The sequence below is a fragment of the Oncorhynchus keta genome, chromosome 34 (genome assembly GCF_023373465.1).
Source record: "Oncorhynchus keta strain PuntledgeMale-10-30-2019 chromosome 34, Oket_V2, whole genome shotgun sequence".
Taxonomy (NCBI): domain Eukaryota; kingdom Metazoa; phylum Chordata; class Actinopteri; order Salmoniformes; family Salmonidae; genus Oncorhynchus; species Oncorhynchus keta.
This window is the reverse complement of record NC_068454.1, coordinates 27,064,701-27,091,334: the sequence shown is the minus strand read 5'-3', so window position 1 is coordinate 27,091,334 and position 26,634 is coordinate 27,064,701. Positions and strand designations below refer to the sequence as shown.

At 42.4% G+C, this 26,634-nt stretch overlaps 1 protein-coding gene across 1 annotated transcript in view; it reads right to left on the bottom strand.

The window, feature by feature from the left end:
• Positions 1–26,634, bottom strand: part of cps1 (carbamoyl-phosphate synthase 1, mitochondrial) — an 82,632-nt gene that overhangs the window by 26,796 nt on the left and 29,202 nt on the right. The window contains exons 22-31 of the mRNA XM_035749699.2: positions 25,027–25,168; positions 24,608–24,673; positions 24,209–24,272; positions 23,760–23,941; positions 17,921–18,115; positions 17,199–17,266; positions 14,796–14,871; positions 13,344–13,421; positions 1,551–1,658; positions 1,140–1,229 (exon numbers count right to left, since the gene is read on the bottom strand). Of these exons, the coding sequence (XP_035605592.1) occupies positions 1,140–1,229; positions 1,551–1,658; positions 13,344–13,421; positions 14,796–14,871; positions 17,199–17,266; positions 17,921–18,115; positions 23,760–23,941; positions 24,209–24,272; positions 24,608–24,673; positions 25,027–25,168 (1,069 nt within the window). The remainder of the gene's footprint in view (positions 1–1,139; positions 1,230–1,550; positions 1,659–13,343; positions 13,422–14,795; positions 14,872–17,198; positions 17,267–17,920; positions 18,116–23,759; positions 23,942–24,208; positions 24,273–24,607; positions 24,674–25,026; positions 25,169–26,634) is intronic.

Here is a 26,634-nt window from a genome sequence, read left to right as displayed (position 1 = left end):
TTTTCAAGCATGGTGGTCCTGCATCATGTTATGGGTATGCTTGTCATCGGCAAGAACTAGGGAGTTTTTTAAGGTTAAAAAGAAACAGAATAGAGCTAAGTACAGGCAAAATTCTAGAGGAAAACCTGATTCAGTCTGCTTTCAACAGACACTGGGAGATAAATTCACCTTTCAGCAGGACAATAACCTAAAACACAAGGCCAAATATACACTGGAGTTGCTTACCAAGATGACATTGAATGTTCCTGAGTGGCCTAGTCACAGTTGTATTTATTTTTTTACCCCTTTCTCTCCCCAATTTCGTGGTATCCAATTGTTTTAGTAGCTACTATCTTGTCTCATCGCTACAACTCCCATATGGGCTCGGGAGAGACGAAGGTTGAAAGTCATGCGTCCTCCGGTTAGCGCTACCGGCCAAGCCCTCCCTAACCCAGACGATGCTGGGCCAATTGTGCGTCTCTGGTGGCACAGCTGGCGCTGCAGTACAGCGCCCTTAACCACTGCGCTACCAGGGAGGACTAGTTACAGTTTTGACTTAAATCAGTTTGAAAATCCATGGCAAGACTTGAAAATGGATGTCTGACACTGATCAATAATCAACTTGACAGAGCTTGAAGAATTTTTAAAAGAAAAATGTGCAACTATTGTACAATCCAGGTATGCAAAGCTCTTAACAGAACAGACTTACCCAGAAAGATCGCTGCCAAAGGTGATTCTAACATGTATTGACTGAGGGGTGTGAATACCTACGTAAATGACATAATTCTGTGTTTCATTTTCATTAAATTATCAAACATTTCTAAAAACATGTTTTAACTTTGTCATTACTGGGTATTGTGTGTAGATGGCTGAGAATTCAGGCTGTTAACAACAAAATGTGGATTAAGTCATAGTATTCATACCCTTTCTGAAGGCACTGTATCCATCTTTTCATCTTTGGAATTCACTGTGACCACACCACACCGAGATTCTGTATTTCAATTCATGACCAAATTGCTACTCCTTTTTTTTTTTACGACTGTGAAAACGTCAAGTGATCATTTATAGCTTCCTCTAACGTATTCCGTCAGGCGCCACACACACACACACACACACACACACACACACACACACACACACACACACACACACACACTTACCATGACATCGTTGCCTTTCACTAGGAACTGAGTATTGAATGGACCAGAGATCTCAAACGCCTTAGCAATTTTCCGTGTGGCACTCTTCACCTGAGAGTAATGGAGGACAAATACTAAATATGAAGCTTCCATCAAAGACGAACCTATAACTCAGTACAAATGATTTACATATTCACAGCCTGGGCAATGGATTACAGTAGTGAAAAATCAATATAAACCACAGCCTAATAATGAATTCCCTGTCAGGAGTCAGTGATCCTAAATATAGGCAGGCCAACAGACTAACAGTCTAACAAATAAAATGTGGAAACTTTTCCTAAGTTTTGAGTGAGTCAGCCCCTAATAGGTGGGTAAAAAAAACAGCATGATACACACACACACACACACACACACACACACACACACACTGACCTTCTCTAGGGCCCCCTGGCTGATGCTCTGGGTAGGTAGCATGAGTGTGGCATCTCCAGAGTGGACCCCAGCATCCTCCACATGCTCTGTTATAGCATGGCACAGCACCTGAGAAGAGGTTATAACTAGTGCTGAGCGATTAACATAAATTATAATTTTCAATTTTTTAAACAACTAATTGATCAACGTTGGATCAATTATTTGAACATTCGATTTTGTTCTGGGGGGGGTTTTCTGTGAGATCAATGCAGTTTCTCTAGACAGAACTCAGATCAAGCCCAAACTGTGCAATGTAGTAGAGAGTTGTAGTTTCCAACAGGCCAATATTCTACATAGTTTAGCACAAAAAATGTGGTAATTAACTGCAATCCATTGCGCACTTACTTGTCCGGTCTATGTGGGGCAGTCACAGAGAGGGTGGGTTTCCTCTAGTTAGGTATCAGGTTAGCAGTGTGGTTAAGATTAGGGTTAGGTTTAAAATCACATTTTAAGAAGATAAATTGTAGAAATATGCAGGCTTTATGACTATGTGGCTGTGGTAACTAGTGACAACCAAGAGGGAGGTATCTTTACCTGAAAATACATTAAGTCATACATGTATAACTAATGTATAAATGTATGCAGGCATGACTAAGTCGCTTTGGATAAAAGTGAATGCTAAATGGCATATATTATAAAAGTATGCCCTATTTACTTTGAAGAACTGCTAAAAATAGGGATTTTGTCAGACAGCAAAGGCAGCAAAACTATAGAGATGAGAACATGACTTTGAATTAAATAATAAATTCATCAAATAAAACAAATGTAATATATTATAGACAACTTACATATTTTATTAAAGTAAATAAAATAAATGATGGTTAACAAGTGATAAGCAGTAATGGGCAGTCACTACCATAATGAGTCGTATTAAGTGTTTTATTCTGGGTTGTTTCAGCCACAAGAGCATTGGTGAGTTTGGGCGATTAGGACTGGCTCGCAGTCTGCTTTTTCATGAAGCTCTCAACGAACAGTTATTGTGCTGACATTGCTTCCAGAATAGGGCTGTGGCAGTCACAAAATTTTGTCAGCTGGTGCTTGTCAAGCACATAACTATCGGTCTCACGGTAATTGACTGTTAATTAACATAAACATATTTAGCATCTCCTGGCTTCCACACATAGCTACAAGCCATTTTAAAAAGTCTAATAAATCCATGTAATATAGCCCCCACCTTCACAATAAATATATTATTTATTTTAGACAGGTCTAAAGAAGCATGATATGAAGAAAATGTAGTTTATTTCAGAAGAAAAGAATAGCATACACGAGCTGTCCTTATGTTAGGTCCTGATGTGGCTATGCCAAATGGCTGTGGGCTACACTAGTTCATTTAGCAGGCAACATTTGCTTAGAATTCCGTGGCATTATTTTATAGTATGAAGAATACAATTGAACAAAGCTGAATAAAATAAAGGAATAAAATAAAAGGATATTTTTTCCAAATGATTTGAAGGAGTGCGGACACGTGGCTATTCTGTGTTGAGTGGTTAACAAAGAAATAGGTTCTCCTTTATGCTTAATTTAGAGTTATTAATGCAAACTTTACTTGTTCTACAAATGTTGGGCTATATGTTTTGATTTTTAATACATTGTAAGGCTGCATGATGAGACTAATGATGATTTGAAAAACGTCACTTGAAAGGCATGAGCTCTGCTGTACGCAGGCTGTACACACTACAATAGTCTCTCATTCACAATTTGACAAGCACTTGATAATGCCTCGAATTTCCCGGCGGTATACCCTTTATGGCCGTAATACACCCAATAAAAATTATCCATGCCTTTTGCGGCCCGGAGTGCTGCGTTGTGCCCTTCTCCCCGAGTGTGCTGCGCAACCCGAATCGCCTCTCATTCACATGGCTCTCAGTCACGTGATTGGGTCTTTCTTACAGAATACAAGTGAAAACATACACATCGGGGACACAATTGCGCGTGTCCTTATCCAATTCCAAGGTGCATATTGAAGATGTTGGAAGAACTGACCACATTTACTTTGTCAGGCAACAAGATGAGTAGGCCTAATGAACAGCAAAAGCACTAGCCTATGTCAATCAATTATCCCCCCATAGTACAAAAGTCAACCTATTCTGTGTGACAAATAAATATTCCAAACATAGTGTGGGATAGTAGTGGGATGCGATAGATCCCAAATTATTTCAACCACTAGCAATGTGCACATGGTAGTAGGCTATAAGCGCAAATGTTCAATTTTTATGGTGAAAATGATATCTCCCAAACTTGAAACTCACAGACTGCTTACATATGCCAGTTAGGCTCTACGCCCATTCTAAAATGGATAAATGTGATTCATTTTAAGAAGATATTTGGCCACTTTAGTTGTGATACAATCCCATATAAAACATATAGGCCCATGGGCTGGCTACAAGAGGTGTGCGACTATGATTAGAAAAAGTAGCGACTATGATTTTTAAAAAAAAGAAGCATTGTTTCTTATGCTGGTCATCATTCACAAGTGATAATATATCAAGTGATAGGCTAATATTGTCACCCATCAGACTATTCTTGATTTAATCTTATCTTAACGTATACTAAATAATATATGTGTGACATTTGTTTTGATTTAGAATGGACCGTTATCATGCATCTGTATCGAAACAGGGGCAGCCGGAGAAAATAGATAGGAATAGAGGACGCTTTTCCCTGTGGTTTATTTTCATGCCAGCCAGGTAGGTTATACTCCCGTTGTAAAGCTAACAATGTGCTTAACATTAGGAAAGTTGAGAAATAAGTATAGTAAGCCTAGCCTATAGAAAGCTGATGGGATCATATTTTTATTAGCGGCCATCACTGCGTTTTCTCCCGCAATTGCATAGCCTATAGAAATGTTGTGCAACATGAGCTCATGTGCTCTCATGAAGTGTTTGATTAGATTTTCTAATACATTTGCATGGATGTCAGAGTGATTAGAGGGACAATAGAGTGCTGAGTACCAGGCAGTTAGCAAGTTTGGTAGGCTACTAATGACCAGCAGCAGCAAGAGAGCTTGGAGAAGCCTAATTACCGTGACAAAACGGTAATGTGGAATTTGACTGCGTTCATGACTCGTGACTGCTGGTGGCAGTAATACGGTCACCGCAACAGCCCTATTACAGAGGCAGTTTGGAACTAGGTAGTGAGTGTTGCAACCGAGGACAGACCATTTTTAAGCGCTTCAGCACTCTGTGGTCCCGTTCTGTGAGCTTGTGTGGCCTACCGTTGTTGGTCCTAGACGTTTCTACTTCACAATAACAGTACTTACAGTTGACCAGGGCAACGCTACCAGGGCAAATATTTGACAAAGTGACTTGTTGTAAAGGTGGCATCCTATGACGGTGCCATATTGAAAGTCAATGAGTTCTTCAGTAATAGCTGAATCCAATAATTTGAAGGGGTGTCCACATACATACACTATATATGCAAAAGTAACACTATTAATTTAAGTCATCACGATAAGCAGCCCTTTTCACACAAAAGTGTATAAAGGAATTCATCAATAGATAAACTATATAATTGATAGCAGGTAATACGTCAATATAAAACCTTAAATGGATGAATTGCTGAAAGGGCTCTGGTCAAAGGTAGTGGACTATAATCGGGAGCCATTTGGTACATAACACTTAACTCTCCCACCCCTTCCCCTTCCCACCAATCAAAAGGGAGTAGTGTTTCAATGAACTGTGTTGTCGTTAGTACATATTAAACCCCCGATAATTGCAGCACTCATTAGCAACACACTAATTGATGAACACACACAATCCTGGAGGAACACACACTCTTGATAAAGCCTGTAGTTAATACGGTGGAATGCATATGAAGAGCACACGCGCGCATGCACACACACACACTGAATAATGAGCCCTATTTGGCATTCAGTCAATGGATGGATCTGTAATGTGGGAGGAAAAAGAGAAGACAGACAAATACAGAATATAAGGAAACCAGATATAATCTTTATAGCAGATTGAGAAATCCTTTGATACAGTATGCCTAGAATCTGTTTATGAGTGCCTTGATTTTTTAACTTTGGAGAATCTCTCATAAGATGGGTAAAGGTAATGTACAACAACCCTTTATGTAAAATAATCAACAACGGATACTTCTCTGAAAGTTTTGAGCTGTCAAGAGGTGTAAAACAAGGTTAGCCTTTATCACCATACCTATTTATTATGGCCTTTGAAGTGTTAGCGATAAAAGTCTGATGATAACATTAAGGGACTAAAATGATTCAAGTTATCTTGAGTCCTTCAACCTTGAAGGGCCTTACTGAGGACATGGAGAATTTATCGAATTCATCAGGGTTAAAAGCTAACTATGGTAAGTGTACTATATTACAGATTGGGTCTCTCTCTAAACACGGGACTTGTTATAGTCCTGTACCCCTTCAAACATTCAACCTCCAGCTGTGTACCCCCTCCAGCACCAGGGTCAGCGCACTGTCAAATTTTGTTTTTTTGCCATCATTGTAAGCCTGCCACACACACACACAATACGATACATTTATTAAACAGAAGAATGAGTGTGAGTTTGTCACAACCCGGCTCATGGGAAGTGACAAAGAGCTCTTATAGGACCAGGGCACAAATAATAATAATCAATCATTTTGCTCTTTATTTAACCATCTTACATATAACACCTTATTTGTTAATTGAAAATGGTGAATAACTCACCACAAGTTAATGAGAAGTGTGCTTGAAAGGATGTACATAACTCTGCAATGTTGGGTTGTATTGGAGAGTCTCAGTCTTAAATCATTTTCCACACACAGTCTGTGCCTGTATTTAGTTTTCATGCTAGAGAATCCACTCTCACATAGGTACGTGGTTGCAAAGGGCATCAGTGTCTTAACAGCATGATTTGCCAAGGCAGGATACTCTGAGCGCAGCCCAATCTAGAAATCTGGCAGTGGCTTCTGATTAAATAAAATTTTCACAGAACCGCTCGTTGCAACTTAGATGAGGCTCTTCTGTTCAGATATCAGTAAGTGGACTGGAGGCAGGGCATGAAAGGGATAACGAATCCAGTCGTTTGTGATTGTTAATGCAGACAAAGAAGAGCTCCAATTTCTTAATCATAGCCTCAATTTTGTCCCACACATTGAATATAGTTGGAGTCCCTGTAATCCTAGATTCAGATCATTCAAGAGAGAAAAAACATCACCCAGATAGGCCAGTCGTGTGAGAAACTCGTCATCATGCAAGTGGTCAGACAAGTGAAAATGATGTTCCCTCGTTAACCAGCGTACTTCTTCTGTATGTTGTAAAAGTGTTACTTTTGTTTTAACAAAATTAAACATTTTCACTGTAGTGTCCAAAACGTATTTCAAGCTGTCAGGCAATCCTTTGGCAGCAAGAGCCTCTCGGTGGATGCTGCAGTGTACCCAAGCGGCATCGGGAGCAACTGCTTGCACTCCACAATGTCTCTCTGTCATGGCTTTTGCGCCATCGGTACAGATACCGACATATCTTGACCACCAAAGTCCATTTGATGTCACAAAGCTGTCCAGTACTTTAAACATATCCCCTCCTGTTGTCCTGGTTTCCAGTGGTTTGCAAGAGGATGTCTTCCTTAATTGACCCCCCATAAACGTAACTGACATACAGTGGGGCAAAAAAGTATTTAGTCAGCCACCAATTGTGCAAGTTCTCCCACTTAAAAATATGAGAGAGTTCTGTAATTTTCATCATAGGTACACTTCAACTATGACAGACAAAATGAGAAAAAAAATCCAGAAAATCACATTGTAGGATTCTTAATTAATTTATTTGCAAATTATGGTGGAAAATAAGTTTTTCTTCACCTACAAACAAGCAAGATTTCTGGCTCTCACAGACCTGTAACTTCTTCTTTAAGGGGCTCCTCTGTCCTCCACTCCACCTGTATTAATCACCTGTTTGAACTTGTTATCAGTATAAAAGACACCTGTCCACAACTAAACGGATGATCTCTGCATGTGTGCTTCCCACCGTGAAGCATGGAGGAGGTGGTGTGACGGTATGGGGGAACTTTGCTGGTGACACGGTCTGTGATTTATTTAGAATTCAAGGCACACTTGAGTGCATTTTGGCCCATTCCTCCTGACAGAGCTGGTGTAACTGAGTCAGGTTTGTAGGTCTCTTTGCTCGCACACGCCTTTTCAGTTCTGCCCACAAATATAGGTTTGAGGTTAGGGCTTTGTGATGGCCACTCCAATACATTGACCTGGTTGTCTTTAAGCCATTTTGCCACAACTTTGGAAGTATGTTTGGGGTCATTGTCCATTAGGAAGACCCATTTGCGACCAAGCTTTATCTTCCTGACTGATGTCTTGAGATGCTGCTTCAATATATCCACAATTTTCCTCCCTCATGATGCCATCTATTTTGTGAAGTGCACCAGTCTCTGCAGCAAAGCATCCCCACAACATGATGCTGCCACCCCCGTGCTTCATGGTTGGGATGGTGTTCTTCGTGCTTGCAAGCCTCCCCCTTTTTCCTCCAAACAAAATGTTTATTATGGCCAAAAAATAAATGTTTGTTTCATCAGACCAGAGGACATTTTCCAAAAGTACCATCTTTGTCCCCATGTGCAGTTGCAAACCGTAGTCTGGCTTTTTTATGGCAGTTTTGGAGAAGTGGCTTCTTCCTTGCTGAGCGGCTTTTCAGGTTATGTCGATATAGGCCTCATTTAACTGTGGATATAGATTATTGTACCGGTTTCCTCCAGCATCTTCACAAGGTCCTTTGCTGTTGTTCTGGGACTGATTTGCGCACCAAAGTATGTTCATCTCTTGGAGACAGAACGCATCTCCTCCCAATGATGAACCAGATTTGTGGAGGTCTACAATTGTTTTTCTGAGGTCTTGGCTGATTCTTTAGATTTTCCCATGATGTCAAGCAAAGAGGCACTGAGTTTGAAGGGAGGCCTTGAAATACATCCACAGGTACACCTCCAATTGACTCAAATGATGTCAATTAGCCAATCCGAAGCTTCTAAAGCCATGACACAATTGTCTGGAATTTTCCAAGCTGTTTAAAAGGCACAGTCAACTTAGTGTATGTAAACTTCTGACCCACTGGAATTGTGATAGTGAATTCTAAGTGAAATAATCTGTAAACAATCGTTGGAAAAATTACTTGTGTTGTGCACAAAGTAGATGTCCTAACTGACTTGCAAAAACTATACTTTGTTAACAAGAAATTTGTGGAGTGGTTGAAAAATGAGTTTTAATGACTCCAACCTAAGTGTATGTAAACATCTGACTTCTACTGTATGTGGGAACTCCATCAAGACTGTTGGAAAAGCATTCCTCAAGAAGCTGGTTGAGAGAATGTGAAGAGTGTGCAAAGCTGTCATCAAGGCAAAGGGTGGCACTTTGAAGAAAATATGTAGTTTAATTTGTTTAACACTTTTTTGGTTACTGCATGATTCCATACGTGTTATTTCATAGTTTTGATGTCTTCCCTATTATTCTACAATGTAGAGAATATTCAAAATAAAGAAAAACCCTTGAATGAGCAGGTTTTTCCTAACTTTTTACTGGTAATGTATATTGAATGTTTATGTTTTACACCAGGCCCTCCAACCAGAGGAGGGGGTGGTAGAGTAAAAAAAGTGGGATCAGAAATTATGCAAGTAATGTTGTTTGATGGAATCATCTGTAAGCTAGTTTTTGTCTAAAAGAGACAGACTGAAACAAAGAGGGATATATACAAAAGAGAAAAAAAGGGAGAGGAGGAGAAGAAGATTACCATGTATATAGAACATATGACTACTCTTTCCTTGATAGTTGTTAGGATTTAGGCTACAATCAGAAATCTAAACATGTCCATACAGGGTCTCAATCATATATAAGCACAGCTGAACGGTCAAAACTTCAGTATTTATTAAATGTATTGCATTGGATCCATCCATGTGTGGCTTTTTTTCTTAATCGTGTTTCAACATTAAAATATTACAATGGCAGATCCAATCTAGACACATGAAACTAAGGGAATAATGATGAGCTCTTCAGGTTGAACTAAGGCTTATATACTCATACCTATCTCCCTGGCACCATGTAAACTTCTTAACCAATCCCTAGCTTTGACATGTCTAATAAGGGCTCTTAAGCGGTTGTTTTCGTGATGTCGGAGGTGGAACTGCTTTAGAGCTGTCAAATCCACAAGCGGCTCCTGGCATTATGCCACTGGAATGAACATTGGAATGTGACATGTACTCTACACCTCGATTAGGCTGATAGAAATCCTCATTATTTAGTTTAATTATTTTCTTTACAGAACAAAAATATAAAATCAACATGTAGTTTTGGTTCCATGTTTTAGGAGCTGAAATAAAAGTTTACAGAAATGTTCCATTTGCAAAAAAAGCATATTCTCAGAAATGTTCAAATGTTCAAGATGTGCTCAAATGAATTTACATCCCTGTCAGTGAGCATTCCTCCTTTTCCAAGATAATCCATCCACCCGACAGGTGTGGCATATCAAGAAGCTGATTAAACAGCATGATCATTACACAGATGTACCTTGTGCTGTAAACAATAAAAGGCCACTCTAAAATGTAAAGTTTTGTCACAACTCAATGCCATAGAAGTCTCAAGTTGAGCAAGCATGCAATTGGCATGCTGACTGCAGGAATGTCCACCAGAACTGTTGCCAAAGGATTTCATGTTCATTTCTCTACCATATGCCATTTCCAATGTCGTTTTAGAGAATTTTGCAGTTCGTCGAACCAGCCTCACAACCGCAAACCACGTGTAACCACGCCAGCCCAGGACCTCCGCATCCGGCTTACACACCTGCGGGATCGTCTGAGACCAGTCACCCAGACAGCTGATAAAACCTGTGGGTTTGCACAAGAATTTCTGCACAAACTGTCAGAAACCGTCTCAGGGAAGCTCATCTGCGTGCTCGTCGTCCTCACCAGGGTCTTGACCTGAATGCAGTTTGGCGTCGTAACCGGCATCAAAGGGCAAATGATCACATTCATTGGCCACTGGCACGCTGGAGAAATGGGCTCTTCACGGATTAAGCCAAGGTTTCAAACTGTACCGGGCAGATGGCAGACCGCGTGTACGGCGTCGGGTGGGAAGTGGCAGGACACAATGCAAATGGTCCGGGTAGCCATTAGATTAGTTGTTCAGTAGTCTTATGGTTTGGGGGTAAAAGTTGTTGAGAAGCCTTTTGGTCCTAGACTTGGCACTCCGGCACCGCTTTCCATGTGGTAGCCGAGAGAACAGTCTATGACTGGAGTGGCTGGGGTCGTTGACAACTTTTAGGCCTTCCTCTGACACCATCTGGTGTAGAGGTCCTGGATGGTAGGCAGCTTAGCCCCAGTGATGTACTGGGCCGTACGCACTACCCTCTGTACTGCTTTGCGGTCGGACCCCGAGCAGTTGCCGTACCAGGCAGTGATGCAACCAGTAAAGATGCTCTCGATGTTGCAGCTGTAGAACCTTTTGAGGATCTGAGGACCCATACCGAATCTTTTCAGTCTCCTGAGGGGGAATAGGTTTTGTCATGCCCTCTTCACAACTGTCTTGGTGTGTTTGGACCATGATAGTTTGTTGGTGATGTGGACACCAAGGAAATTGAAGCTCTCAACGTGCTCCACTACAGCCTTTTTGATGAGAATGGGGGGTGCTCTGTCCTCCTTATCATGTAGTCCACAATCATCTCCTTTGTCTTGATTACATTGAGCGATAAGTTGTTATTCTGGCACCACCCACCCGGCCAGGTCTCTGACCTCCTCCCTATAGGCTGTCTCGTCGTTGATCAGGCCTACCACTGTTGTGTCTTCTGCAAACTTAATGATGGTGTTGGAGTCGTGCCTGGCCATGCAGTCGTGGGTGAACAGGGAGTACAGGAGGGCATTAAAGTCCCTGGCAACTAGGAGCGCCGCCTCTGGGTGAGTGGTTTCCTGTTTTCTTATTTCCTTATACAGCTGACTCAGTGTGGTCTTAGCGCCAGCGTCCGTCTGTGGTGGTAAATAAACAGCCATGAAAATAATAGATGGAACTCGCTTGGCTGTGGTCTACAGCTTATCATGAGATACTCTACTTCAGGCGAGCAAAATCTAGAGACTTCCTTAGATTTCCTGCACCAGCTGTCGTTTACAAATGTACACTCCGTCTTACCGGAGTGGGTTGTTCGGTCTAGCCGGTGCAGCGTATATATCCCGCTAGCTGAATGTTTTCCATGTCGTCATTCAGCTACGATTTGGTGAAACATAAGATATTACAGTTTTTGATGTCCCGTTGGTAGGATATTCGTGATCGTACCTCGTTTAATTTATTGTCCAATACTTTGGCCAGTAATATTGATGTTAAGGGAAGATTTCCCATTCACCATCGGCGGATCCTTACGAGGCTCCCCGCCCTGTGTCCTCTATACCTGCGTCTCTTTCTCTTGCCAATGACGGGGATTTCAACCTTGTCGGGTGTCTGAAGTACATCCTGTGCATCTTTGTCTAATCCGAGGTGAGTCACCGCTGTCCTGATATCCAGAAGCTCTTTTTTGCCGTAAGATACAGTGGCAGAAACATTATGTACAAAATAAGTTACAAAAACTGAAAAAAACACATTACAGCACAATCGGTTAGGCGCCTGGAAAACGGCTGCCATTTCTTCCGGCGCCATTGTACATGTTTGATCACCACAGTTCGTCAGCACCCAGCAGGTGTTCATGTCAATGTTCGTGTTGGTCTATCTTCCCTCGTACAGTATGTGAGTGAGAGAGTGGTCAAATCTAAGGCTTTATTGGATCAAAGGTCAATGGAGAACATTATTATGCAGTTTCTTTTAAGAACTGGCCTCAAAATGGTATAAAAAGGTTAATTGACTCCAAAATACTTTTCAGTACTCTTTACACAACCTACAAAACATCCCAGGATTTTTTAAATGTGTTTTTCCCCACCCATCTTTCAATTGAATATATTCCATTTCCACTGTCTGTCTGATATCTATCTGCCAATCCTCTGTTCCTTTCAAAGCAGCTGTAATATGTTTCTCTGCTGATAGGATGGGAGAAATTATCTAGTGTCTACTTAGGTTGCATCCTAAAATATTGCCCTACCTTTGATGAGTGCCCTAGTAGTGCTCTATGTAGGGAATAGGGTGCCATTTGGAACTTGGCCTCATCAGACTGAGGTAATATAATGGAGGAATAAAATGCTACATTAAAGCAGAGTGGAGTAATGCTCCAGCGTGGCTCAGTTGGTAAGAGCGTGGAGCTAGCAAATGCAAGGTCGTGGGGTTAAATTCCCCCAGAGGTCACATCCACATACTAAAGACTGAGTCATGAATGTAAGAAGATATAATGAGACAAATGTGAAGGTAAAAGTACAAAACTGCTTTAGTACTAGGATTAGGACATACTATGTTGATGTAGAACTGATTAAATTCATTACAGTCTAAATGTGATGCTAAGTAATATAGCCTGTGAGTGTTTTGCTTGCTGAAGCAAATAATTCACCTTGCCCTTCATTCAGGAAATAAGAGAGGAGAGGAGGGAGGGGGATGAGGAGGAGAGCTCCTATAAAAGCCCCCCACGTGTTCCACCTGCTCCATCACGTGAGGCAGAGAGATCACACATCTAGGTCCTGTATGGCTCACTTGATAAAATGGGTTCAAAAAAGGTCAATTCCAGCAGGAATCACATACACATACTGAAAATATGCACATGCACTCACTGTACTGTAAGCAAGTGTCTTCTAAGTAGCATATAGCGCACATAGCATAATGATGTGAGGTGTGTGAGGCATATCAAACTGGCTTACTTTTCCCATCTTGGCCACTGCATCCACCTCCACCTCTCTGGCTCCACGGATAAACTTGGTGATGACCACTGGATGCTCCTGTAGGAAAAATAACATCATCAGATATCTAACTCTCGAATGGCACCTATTCCCTATATAGCGCTCTACTTTCAATCTGGGTCCTTAAGGCGCTCAACAATAGTGCACTATATAGGGAATAGGATTCTATTTTGGATGCACAGTGCAGCAGAGCACACTGCAATTATGTTGGAGTAGGAGGCTGCATCCTGTTTATATTGGGATTCTACAGCAGCCCAGCTCAACTCCCCAGCTTCCTTATACATACTATTATACCAGTTACACGTGTGATTTGTACAGCTAGCCAGATGCGCACCGTGAGTCGAGTAGAGTAGAGATCAGTAGAGTCTGCTGGGGACAGGACGGCTCATAATAATGGCTGAAACGGAGTGAATGGAATGGCATCAAACACATGGAAACCATATGGTTGATCTATTTGATACTATTCCACTCCAGCCATTATCACAAGCCTGTCCTCCCCAATTAAGGTGCCACCAACCTCCTGTGATAGAGCTCCTCTTGGCGTGGTGAGTGGTATGTGTGTGTGTGTGCTGCCCCTGAGAGACAGGTGTGTGATGCTGTGTTCTGTCAAAAGCCAGGCAGGCCATGTCTATTCAGGTCACAGGCCAGAGGGCTGTTTGTCCTCATCCTGGCTAGAGAAGTGCTGCTTAGCTGACAGTAAGCAAGGGGAGGTGTACGTGCGTGTTTGTATGTGCATATGACCAGGACTGGTTTAGTGTGAGCAGCATGACAGGGAGGCCGGCTGCTCTGTCAGCCCCAGGCAAGGGCATGTTGAGGGGCCAGGTGGACCACCAGCACCCAGAGGGAGTGTGTTTGTATGTGTGGGCAGAGAGACAGGTAAACAACAAAATCAGCTCTGCCCCACAGCCAACATACTACACTCATCCATACTGAGAAGGTGCCAGTGAGGGGCACGAGCTGATTGAGCTCAGAGGAACTGTGTGTGTGTGTGTGTGTGTACAGTAGGTGAGTAGACATTAGACAAAGGTTGCATCCCAAATTGCAAACTAATACCTATGTAGTGCACTACTTTTGACCAAGGCCCAATGGGCTGTTTAAAAGTAGTGCACTATATTGGGAATAGGGTGCAATTTGGGACACAAAGAGATAAAACTATCTGTGGTTGGCTAGGGAGAACAAATACATGGAGAAATTAAGTGTAAGCCTTTTTATAAGAGAGGGGGTTATATGTGTGTGTGCATAATGAAGGAATTGTATTTGTAACTCACAGGGTGGGTGAGTCTGAGTGTGCATGTGTTAAAAGGATTTTGTATGTTGAGTAGGAAGAGGTTTTCAACTGATTACTTCAAGTAGTGCACCATATAGAGAATAGGGTTCAAGTCGGAACACAGATAATAAAGTTCCCTGGATCACCTGAGACACCTGAGTTGCCTCGTCCAAGAAGCCCCTCATCTCTTCTTCACCGTATGCCACGTTCATTGCTGAGCCACTGAAGAAGAAGAGAGAGCGAAAGAGGAAAATAATTAGAAAAATAACAAGCTCAAATGTTGATATCTCCCAGTTGCATCATTATAATCAAGATGAAGAAAGGTTTTAAACAGCAAAACAAAAAAGTGGAGAAAAAGAAAAAGAAAGATTTAGGTCAGGAAACACTCCAGGCTGTACAGAATGAGTTTGCTTTCTGAGCTGAGTCATTAAAAAATAAGTATTCGGGGTATTTATGTTTTTCTCCCTTCTTCTTTTGGCCAGCTAGTTGGGCATCCACATGCTCCTGAACGCAGCCAGAGGGAGAGTGGATAGTCTCTGTCCCAAATGGAACCCTATTCCTAACATAGGCTCTGTTCAAAAGTAGTGCACTATGGGTTTCACTATAGGCCCTAGTCAAAAGTAATGCACTATAAACAGAATATGGTGCTATTTGGCACACAGGCATAGACTAGAGGGACAGGGGAGGGTCAGGCTCAGTCACAACTCCTACCTCCTTTGGCCTGACTGCTACAAGGCACACATATGGCCAAACAGCCAGGAACCACACCTGTCTTTAAAACGCCATGGACATTATACGGGGTTCAAGGAAAAAATATTCCTCTGTGACTCAGTTGGTTGCAGCGCCAGGATTGTTGGTCTGAATACCGCTGGGACCACCACCCATATGAAAATGCATGCACGCATGACTGTAATCGCTTTGGACAAAATCATTGGCTTAGTGAGTTCATTCTTTGAATAACAACATACTCAAACAATCAAAGGATATCTAGTGTGAGTGGCTGAACTGCATTTAGAGATCAATCATCTTCCAAGCTAATCATAATTAGTAATGGTCTGATGAGAGGTAGGCCCAAACACACTATGCACAATGACATAATAGAGAAAGACAGACAGATGGACAGCCAGGCAGTCAGGCAGGAGAGGAGAAAGGGAAGAGGAAGGGAGGTGAGGGGAGAGGTTCATTCTCCATGTACACAAACCAATAAGGTTAACAGGGTGGTGCCTCCAGTTCCTACAAGACCATAGACAGCCATTGGGGACCTGAGATTCCTAATCACTCCATCATGGATTACTGTTTGCAAACTAAAACAAGAAGCAGCAGACTAACAGCCTAACCCACCTGTCTGATGCTGCTCTTCTCCTAAGCATGCAAGCTGGGGGGGTTGTGTGTGTATGTGTGTGTGTGCTGTGTTGACTCGAGTACCAAAATTAGCCACCCAATATGCTTTCAATACACTTTCAAAACCAACGCTGTTGCTTGATTATGTGCAAATTAGCAATCCAGACCTACCCAATACCAGCACCGCATTAACACACACACACTGTAATACGTTTTGTTGTGTTCTTCTCAGGATGTAGGCTATCTTTTCATTCTGGTAATTGAGTAGCATCGCAGTGGTAGCCGTGACAAAATTGTAAAGGCTAAATTGAGCCTCTGCTTTAGCTAATCAGTCACTTGCTGTTTTTTATACCCTCCCTTCCATATTTCATTTTGCGTTTCTTCACGCTGACTGTCGTATTTATTTATTCTTCTGAGATGCATTCAATTACTCAAAAATGTGTTTTCTAGTTGGACATATGGTGTGGCTGTATAAACAAGTTATCATATTAGAAAATACATCCCATTACTGTGGATATACTGTAGAGGCCTGGCCAACATAAACAAGGAAAGATTAGTCCATTCCATTTCAATTCAGTTCATACAGGAAGTAAACTGAAATAGCAATTACTGATTTGAAATGGAGTTGACTCCAACCTATGGTTATGAGAGTGCTGTCCCCTCCCCAACACTTAGCTGAGTACATAAGAGGGGCGCAGGAGACAGGAGTAGCTTAACGGAGTACGTAAGAGGGGCGCAGGAGACAGGAGTAGCTTACCTGAGTACGTAAGAGGGGCGCAGGAGATAGGAGTAGCTTACCTGAGTACGTAAGAAGGGCGCAGAAGACAGGAGTAGCTTAACGGAGTACGTAAGAGGGGCGCAGGAGACAGGGGTAGCTTAACGGAGTACGTAAGAGGGGCGTAGGAGACAGGGGTAGCTTAACGGAGTACGTAAGAGGGGCGCAGGAGACATGGGTAGATTACCTGAGCACGTAAGAGGGGCGCAGGAGACAGGAGTAGCTTACCTGAGTACGTAAGAAGGGCGCAGAAGACAGGAGTAGCTTAACGGAGTACGTAAGAGGGGCGCAGGAGACAGGAGTATCTTAACGGAGTACGTAAGAGGGGCGCAGGAGACAGGGGTAGCTTAACGGAGTACGTAAGAGGGGCGCAGGAGACATGGGTAGATTACCTGAGCACGTAAGAGGGGCGCAGGAGACAGGTGTAGCTTACCTGAGTACGTAAGAGGGGCGTAGGAGACAGGGGTAGCCCACTTTATTGGCAAAGGCAAAGGCATCTTCCTGAAACACACAGAATCAGAGGAGATGAGGGTTAAAGCATTGGTTCTAATTACAACTTATATTTATAGCATCAAATGCCTGTTTGGCTGACCCTAGGTCATTCTCTCTTTATTTCACTCAGTCTCTTTCTGTCACAATCTCTCTCTCACTGCTCTTTGTTTTCTCCATCATAATACAACAGCTCCTGGTGGGATGAACAGAGACACAGATTGGTTCCTAGGGATACTGGGCTCTGTCGGCTCTAAGTCTAAAAACGACTCACCACTTAAAATACAAGTGAGCGCTAGAAAGAAGTAAGTAGATAATTAGGGAGAGAGAAGGTGTGAGAGAAAAAAACAAATATGGAATGTGTAGGAAGTGTCTCGGAGGAAGTCTAGTCCTCTGTTTTTCTTTCTCTCGCTCTGTCTCTTTCCTTCATTCTAATATCAGCATGTCTTCGCTAACTGTTGTTTCCTTCTACAGTACATAGCCCTGTCTAAGCCGAGACAGCCTATCCCCTTTCCACTCCTCTCCCTGTAGGTCCAGGAGAGACAGGAGCAGTACAACACTAAGGGAATGGAGAGTCAGACACATTTCAGCAAGTCAGTTGATCTACACGTTTCTGCACTTCTGACACTAAGGGGACAGTTTGTTTGTGTTGTGTGCATATCTCACCAGTGAGCTGAGGGCCTTCCACGGGGCCTGGGCCACCCCCAGTTCATCCAGGATGGTGGAGAACACTGACCTCTCCTCGGCTCGGTCGATCTGCTGGGGGTTGGTTCCTAGGATCTTGACCCCGTTCAGGTGCAGAGGCATGGCCAGGTTATTGGGGATCTGACCCCCTACAGACACAATGCTGCCTGTACAGCCCTGGAGACTCATGGTAGAGAAGTAAGACTTTTGTCAGGTGACATTATTTATATCTATAAATGAAATCTGCCATTTTTGTCATGTTTCTGGAATCACAGACTAAAATGTGTTTTATTTTTATAATAAAATAAGTGAAATAAGATGGTTGTGAATAGGCTACTGGGTGCTTGTTGAGATGTTTTGTATTTGCCTGATAAAAGGTTTCATACATTTCAATAAACCTTCATCGAAGAGAGCAAAGGACAGGAGGGATGGTGGTAATGTTATCTCCCTGAATCAACAACCAGTTAATCACCAGGCTGATCTCATATCCACTATAACTGGAGTACATTCATCTGCAAAAGTCAACCGTACATCCCAAATGGCACCCTATTCCATATTTAGTGTAGTATTTAGTACACTACTTATGAACCGGGTCTATAGGGCTCTGGTCAAAAGTAGTGCCCTATATAGGGAATATGGTGTCATAACAGCCGCTCACTGAAACCAGGCTACAAACCTGTTAGAGATAGGGGGCAGTATTTCCCCTTTGGATGAATTGCGTGCCCATAGTGAACTGCATCAAAATCTGTCCTAAATTGCTAATATATGCATATTATTATTAATATTGGATAGAAAACACTCTGAAGTTTCTAAAACCGTTTGAATTATGTCTGTGAGTATAGCAGAACTCACAGGGCAGGCAATCTTCCAAACTAGTTTTGAAATCCTGAAAGTTGGGGTAACTTTGATGTCATCGTCCCCTCCCTTTCCAACAAGTTATGGATCTGGAAACACTTCCTATGTCTTCCACTAGATGTCCTCATTCAGTAGAAAGTGTAATGGAGCATTTGCTGTGAATTTTGACCTAATGGGAAGGAAAGTACTAAGTGTCGCAAAATATTTCCATGTGCTTGAAGGGGCGTATGCGTTCGAGTGATTTGGCTGTTCCAATCAGCCCCAGATGAACATGAATGGCCCGGTTGGAATGCTATTCGATCTGTATGATCATAACATCCTGAAGATTGATTCTGCACTTAGTTTGACCAGTTCCGTCAACCTGTACTATGTAATTTGGAAGTTTTGATGCAAAGTTATCCTGGACCAGAAGTAATTTTTTGGGCATTTGAGCTGAAAGTGGTAGCAAATGCTGCTACTTGGACACTAGAATTGAACATTATGAAACAAAACGATTTATTGTTGAACTAGGACTCCTTGCACTACATTCTGATGGAAGATCATCAAAGGTAAGGGAATATTTATGTTGTAATTTTGTATTTCTGTTGACTCCAACATAGCGGAGAAATATTGTTACGTCTGAGCGCCGTCTCAGATTATTGCAATGTTAGGCTTTTTCCATAACGTAAAAAAAAATGTGACACAGCGGTTGCATTAAGAACCAGTGTATCTTTTTAATTATATGTAGAACATGTATCTTTAGTCAAAGTTTATGATGAGTATATCTGGCATAGCTTTCTATAATTCCTCCGGACATTTTGGAGAATTTTCTGAACATGGCGTCAATGTAAACCGAGATTTATGGATATAAAATGCATATTATCGAACAAAACATAAATGTACTGTGTAACATGTCATATGACTGTCATCTGATGAAGATTTTCAAGAGGTTAGTGAATTATTATTTTTTTATCCTGCTTTTGTCATTTTATCTTTTGTTGGACAAAATGGCTACGTTTCTTCTTTGTTTTGGTGGTGGTCTAACATAAATATATGCTGTGTTTTCGCCGTAAAACATTTTAAAGATCTGACACGCTGAGTAGATGAACAAGGTGTTTATCTTTCATTTGAGGTATTGGACTTGTTAATGTGTGGAGGTTAAATATTTCTAAGAATATTTTTGCATTCCCTGCGCCACCGTTTCAGCTGAACGGGGGGGTGGAGTTCCTGTAGGGGAACCCATAGGCTTAAGAAGTTTTAACTAGCAGAGCCGAGAGCGTCATATTGATTCAAAAACGAATGTACTTTTTAATTACTCTGCCATTTTTAAAGTCATATGTCACCCCTCAACCATAACTTTTTCTTAACAAGTCTATATAACACAATGTCATTGTTAGAATCTTAATGTCACAAACATCTTTTGTGTTATAAGCGGTTTTAAGAGGTTATGTTTTCCCCCTGTCCCTCACCGCAAGTCATTCACTGGCAGTCAGCCTGACGATGGCCCATCGAAACAACACCTAAACTACAGTCAGGTACAGAATTATTGGCACCCATGATAAAGATGGGCAAAAAAAGGCTGTATAAAATAAATTATACAAATACTGGGCTGTATTGCATGCAATTTGGGGGAGGGGGGATTATATTATTTTATACTAATACAATTGCTCAGAGAAAGACATTTTGTTTAACAAGTTTTTTTTAAGTGTCAGAATTATTGGCATCGCTGTTTTTAGTACTCAAGCAACCCTACCCAAGGATAACAACACTGAGCCTTTTCCTAAAACATTTTATGAGATTGGAGAACAGATTGGGAGGGACGTCAATGTGTTCTCCAATGGGAGGGATCCATACAGAATCTTTCCAGGTCCTTGATATTCATCGTCTGTACTTATGGATTGCCCTCTTCAATACAAACCACAGGTTTTCAATGGGGTTCAATTCCGGAAAATGTTGAGTTTGTGGTCAATAAACCATTTCTTTGTGGATTTTGATATGTGCTTGGGGTTGTCGTCTTGCTGGAAGATCCACTTGTGGACAAGTGTCAGCCTCCAATCAGAGCAACCAAGTTCATGACTAAAATGTCAGGTGCCATTGTCAGATGAGATGAAAATAGAGCTCTATGGCCATGCATACCAGTGGTAGGTTTGGTGTTGTAAAACAGATGCATATGCAGAAATGTACATCATACCTACTGTAAAATATGGTGGTGGATCTTTGATGTTATGAGGCTATTTTGCTTCCACTGGTCTCCAAATCAAATAACATTTTATTTGTCACATGCGCCGAATACAACAGGTGTACCTTACAGTGAAATGCTTACTTACGAGCCCCTAACCAACAATGCAGTTTAAAAAAATAAAATAGGAATAATTACAGATAAGAACAATAAATAAAAGTAAACAAGTAATTAAAGAGCAGCAGCAAAAAAATAACAATAGTGAGACTATATACAGGTACAGAGTCAATGTGCGGGGCACCGATTAGTTGAGGTAATATGTACATGTGGGTAGAGTTATTAAAGTGACTATGCATAGATAATAACAGAGAGTAGCAGCAGTGTAAAAGGCGGGGAGGGGGCAATGCAAATAGTCTGAGTAGCCATTTGATTTGGTGTTCAGGAGTCTTATGGCTTGGGGGTAAAAGCTGTTTAAAAGCCTCTTGGACCTAGACTTGGCACTCTGGTACCGCTTGCCGCTCGGTAGTCTATGACTAGGGTGGCTGGAGTCCATTTTTAGGGGCTTCCTCTGACACTGCCTGGTATAGAGGTCCTGGATGGCAGGGAGCCTGGCCCCAGTGATGTACTGGGCCGTTTACACTACCCTCCGTATTGCCTTGCGGTTGGAGGCCGAGCCATTGCCATACAAGGCAGTAATGCTCTCGATGGTCAGGATGCTCTCAATGGTGCAGCTGTAGAACCTTTTGAGGATTTGAGGACCCATGCCAAATCTTTTCAGTTTCCAAGGGGGAATAGGTTTTGTCGTGCCCTCTTCACGACTGTCTTGGTGTACTTGGACCATGTTAGTTTGTTGGTGACGTGGACACCAAGGAACTTGAAGCTCTCAACCTGCTCCACTGCAGCCCCATCAATGAAAATAGGGGCGTGCTCGGCCCTTCTTTTCACTGCAGCCGACGTGAGTAAAACATTTAAACGTGTTAACCCTCGCAAGGCTGTAGGCCCAGACGGCATCCCCAGCCGCGCCCTCAGAGCATGCGCAGACCATCTGGCTGGTGTGTTTACGGGCATATTCAATCAATCCTTATCCCAGTCTGCTGTTCCCACATGCTTCAAGAGGGCCACCATTGTTCCTGTTCCCAAGAAAGCTAACGACTACCGCCCCACTCACTTCCGTCATCATGAAGTGCTTTGAGAGACTAGTCAAGGATCATATCACCTCCACCCTACCTGACACCCTAGACCCACTCCATTTTGCTTACCGCCCCAATAGGTCCACAGACGACGCAATCCCAACCACACTGCAAACTGCCCTAACCTATCTGGACAAGAGGAATACCTATGTGAGAATGCTGTTCATCGACTACAGCTCAGCATTTAACACCATAGTACCCTCCAAACTCTTCACGACCCCGCCCTGTGCAACTGGGTACTGGACTTCCTGACGGGCCGCCCCCAGGTGGTGAGGGTAGGTAATAACATCTCCACCCCGCTGATCCTCAACACTGGGGACCAACAAGGGTGCATTCTGAGCCCTCTCCTGTACTCCCTGTTCACCCACGACTGCGTGGCCATGTACGCCTCCAACTCAATCGTCAAGTTTGCAGACGACACTACAGTGGTAGGCTTGATCACTAACAACGACCAGACGGCCTACAGGGAGGAGGTGAGGGCCTACAGGGAGGAGTGTGGTGTCAGGAAAATATCCTTGCACTCAACGTCAACAAAACAAAGGAGATGATCGTGGACTTCAGGAAACAGCAGAGGGAGCACCCCGCTATCCACATTGACAGGACATTAGTGGAGAGGGTAGTAAGTTTTAAGTCCCTCGGCGTACACATCACGGAAAAACTGAATTGGTCCACCCAATAAATTGAATTGGGTCCACCCAATAAATTGAAACTGAATTGGTCCACCCACATAAATTTGGCTTGTCACCAAAAGCACTCACAAACTTCTACAGATGCACAATCGAGATCATCCTGTCGGGCTGTATCACAGCCTGGTACGGCAACTGATCCCCCCACAACCGTAAGACTCTCCAGAGGGTAGTGAGGTCTGCACAACGCATCACCGGGGGCAAACTACCTGCCCTCCAGGACACCTACACCACCCGATGTCACAGGAAGGCCATAAAGATCATCAAGGACAACAACCACCCGAGCCACTGCCTGTTCACCCCGCTATCATCCAGAAGGCGAGGTCAGTACAGGTGCATCAAAGCGGGGACCGAGAGACTGAAAAACAGCTTCTATCTCAAGGCCATCAGACTGTTAAACAGCCACCACTAACATTGAGTGGCTGCTGACAACATACTGACTCAACTCCAGCCACTTTAATAATGGAAAAATCTATTTAAAAAATGTATCACTAACCACTTTAAACAATGCCACTTAATATAATGTTTACATACCCTACATTACTCATCTAATATGTATATACTGTACTTGATACCATCATCTGCATCTTGCCTATGCCGTTCTGTACCATCACTCATTCATATATCCTTATGTACATATTCTTCATCCCTTTACACTTGTGTGTATAAGGTAGTTGTTGTGAAATTGTTAGGTTAGATTACCTGTTGGTTATTACTGCATTGTCGGAACTAGAAGCACAAGCATTTCGCTACACTCGCATTAATATTTGCTAACCATGTGACAAATAAAATTTGATATCTTCAAAAATAACATCCCGTTATGCAACTATTGATTTTCCCCCCCATCACTAATGTGTGTGCGTATACGTGTATGTGTGCTTGTGCGCATCTGTGCATCTCTGAACGTTCATGTGTGTGTGTTGACTTCTCACCTCTTGCTGTGTGATGTCCAGAATGCGTTCCAGAGTCAACTCTTCAAAGTACAGGCGGTCACATTCGTCAAAGTCCGTGCTGACAGTCTCAGGGTTGTGGTTTACCACCACTGTCCGCATGCCCATCTGACGCAGGGCTCGGATACTGGACACTGCACACCAGTCAAACTCCACACTGCTCCCTAGTGGACAGGAGGGATAACAAAAACATAATTATTGTATTACTTTAACTCACAACTTTCAAATATTGATTTGATTGAATTTATTTTGGTTTGATACATGTTAGTTATGACAACGAACACACACGACAGAGGAGTTGGCGGATCGCAAACAGATCTGCTACCATAGAAAAGGTTCAAAAAAAGACCAAATAGAAATATGTCTGCTACCACCAGGCTAGAGTAAACCATTCATTAGTATGTTGAAAACACGATGATAATACATCTCACCAATGTGATAGGGACCACATCCCAGAACCATGACACCCTGGTCCTTGAACTCCAAGTCATGCTCCTGTTGAATGGACACAATGACTCAGGTTAGCAAGATTGAAAAAGTGTCTAACTAACTTTGACAAACACAATGCATGGGAAACAACCATTAAGGACCACATACTCATATCTTCTCAAATAAAGGTATTGCTTATACTATTAAGAATTGCAGTGTGTTTACATCCCTCACCCGTTTGCCAAAAAAGTGGCGGGGTGTCCACTTTGTTGTTGTTTATAATGCAGATTGGCCTTAAAAGATTTTTCTAATTCAGGAGCTAACGTACGGCACCAAAAAATGACTGGACATTGGACAAATACATTATGAATTCACATCGGTTAAGCAGGATAAGGACTCACCTGTCCATGGTAGGTACAGTACAGGTAGTTGGTCACAGCAGGGTACTCTGCAGCAAGGGTGTCAATCTGAACAGAAAATAAAAACTGATGTCTCCTACAATACAGAACCTACTCATTAGAATACTATGAACACGTGACAATGCGATATTTCTGTGCACAATGCTTTTATTTAGTAGGCCAAGGTAAGTCTGAGGGTCTGTCGCTAGGAGAGCGATGTCAGAGAGGTGTCACGTGGAGGTGAGGGACGTTGTTAGCCTGAAAGTTCATTTCAACTCCTGTGGGAAATACTCAACGCGTCCCAGATGACACCCTATTCCCAATATAGTGGACTACTTTTAAGAAGTACACTATGTAGGGTAGTGAAAAGGGTGCCATTTGGGACGCATGACATGGACCAGGACCCAGGGGCGGCTGCTCACCTGTTTCACCCAGGGTTTAATGTTCTGAGCCAGCCTCAACACTCTGGCCTCCCCCTCGCTGGAGCCAAGGGCCTGGCCCACCTGGCGGTCTGAGAAGCCGTCCTGTTTAGCCTTCAGCAGCAGGGTCTGGGGTAATGTTGCACTGAGGAGAGAAACCAAGATCTGAGCTTAAAGGTTAAATACATATACACACTGAATGTAGCACTTGGAAAACATGTGTGTTGGGCCCCTCCCTCTGCACCAGGTCAGTGATTGTAGCCGTTTAACCCTCTACTAGTCTAAGCCGGGGGAGGGGTTCTACTTAGCTAACATGAAATTGTTTTAAGATGGTCATACCATGGATCATTAAGCTTTTTGATTTAGCATTTTAGAATAAAAAACTAATAATAAACTAATTATATATTTTTGGCATTATGCCAATTAGCTCATTGAAATGCACTGAATAACAGATTCACTACGTAAAAAACAAAAAAACAGATCTAAAGGAAGTTTGTATTGTTTTTGTTGACATTCGGGAAGATATTCAGACCCCTTTGACTTATTCCACATTTTGTTACTTTACAACAGTTTTCTAAATTTGATTAAATTGTCGTCCCCCCCCATCAATCTACACACAAAACCCCATAATGACAAAGCAACAACAGGGTTTTTCAATTTTTTGGCAAATGTATAAAAAATAAATAAAACTGAAATATCACATTTACATTAGTATTCCGACCTTTTACTCAGCACTTTGTTGAAGCACCTTTGGCAGCGATTAAAGCCTTGAGTCTTCTTGGGTATGATGCTACAAGCTTGGGGAGTTTCTTCCATTCTTCTCTGCAGATCCTCTTAAGCTCTGTCAGGTTGGAACAGCTATTTTCAGGTCTATCCAGACATGTTTGATGGGGTCAAGTCCACTCAAGGACATTCAGAGACTTGTCCCGAAGCGACTCCTACATTGTCTTGGCTGTGTGCTTAGGGTCGTTGTTCTGTTGGAAGGTGAACCTTCACCCCAGTCTGAGGTCCTGAGCGCTCTGGAGACGGTTTCTATCAAGGATTTATGTACTTTGCTCCGTTTATATTTCCCTCAATCCCGACTAGTCTACCAGTCCCTGCCACTGAAAAACATCCCCACAGCATGATGTTACCACCACCATGCTTCACCGTAGGGATGGCGCCAGGTTTCCTCCAGACGCGACGAGGGCTATTACGGTGACCGTATTACTGCCACACCGGCAGTCAAGAAGGCAGTCAAATTCCACAAGACCTTTTAGTCATGGTAACTAGGCTTCTCCAAGCTCTGATGCTGCTGCTTGTCATTAGTAGCCTACTAAACTTGCTAACTGCCTGGTACACAGCACTCTATTGTCCCTCTAATCACTCTGACATCCGTGCAAATGTGATCGAAAATCTAATCAAACACTTCATGAGAGCACATGAGCTCATGTTGCTCAACATTTCTATAGGCTATGCAATTGCAAATTGAGAAAACAAGAGTGATGGCCTCTATTAAAAGGAGGATTCAGATTTCTATAGGCTATTATATTTATTTCTCAACTTTCCTAATATTAAGCACATTATTTATCTTTACATCAGGAGTATAGCCAACCTGGCTGGCATGAAAAT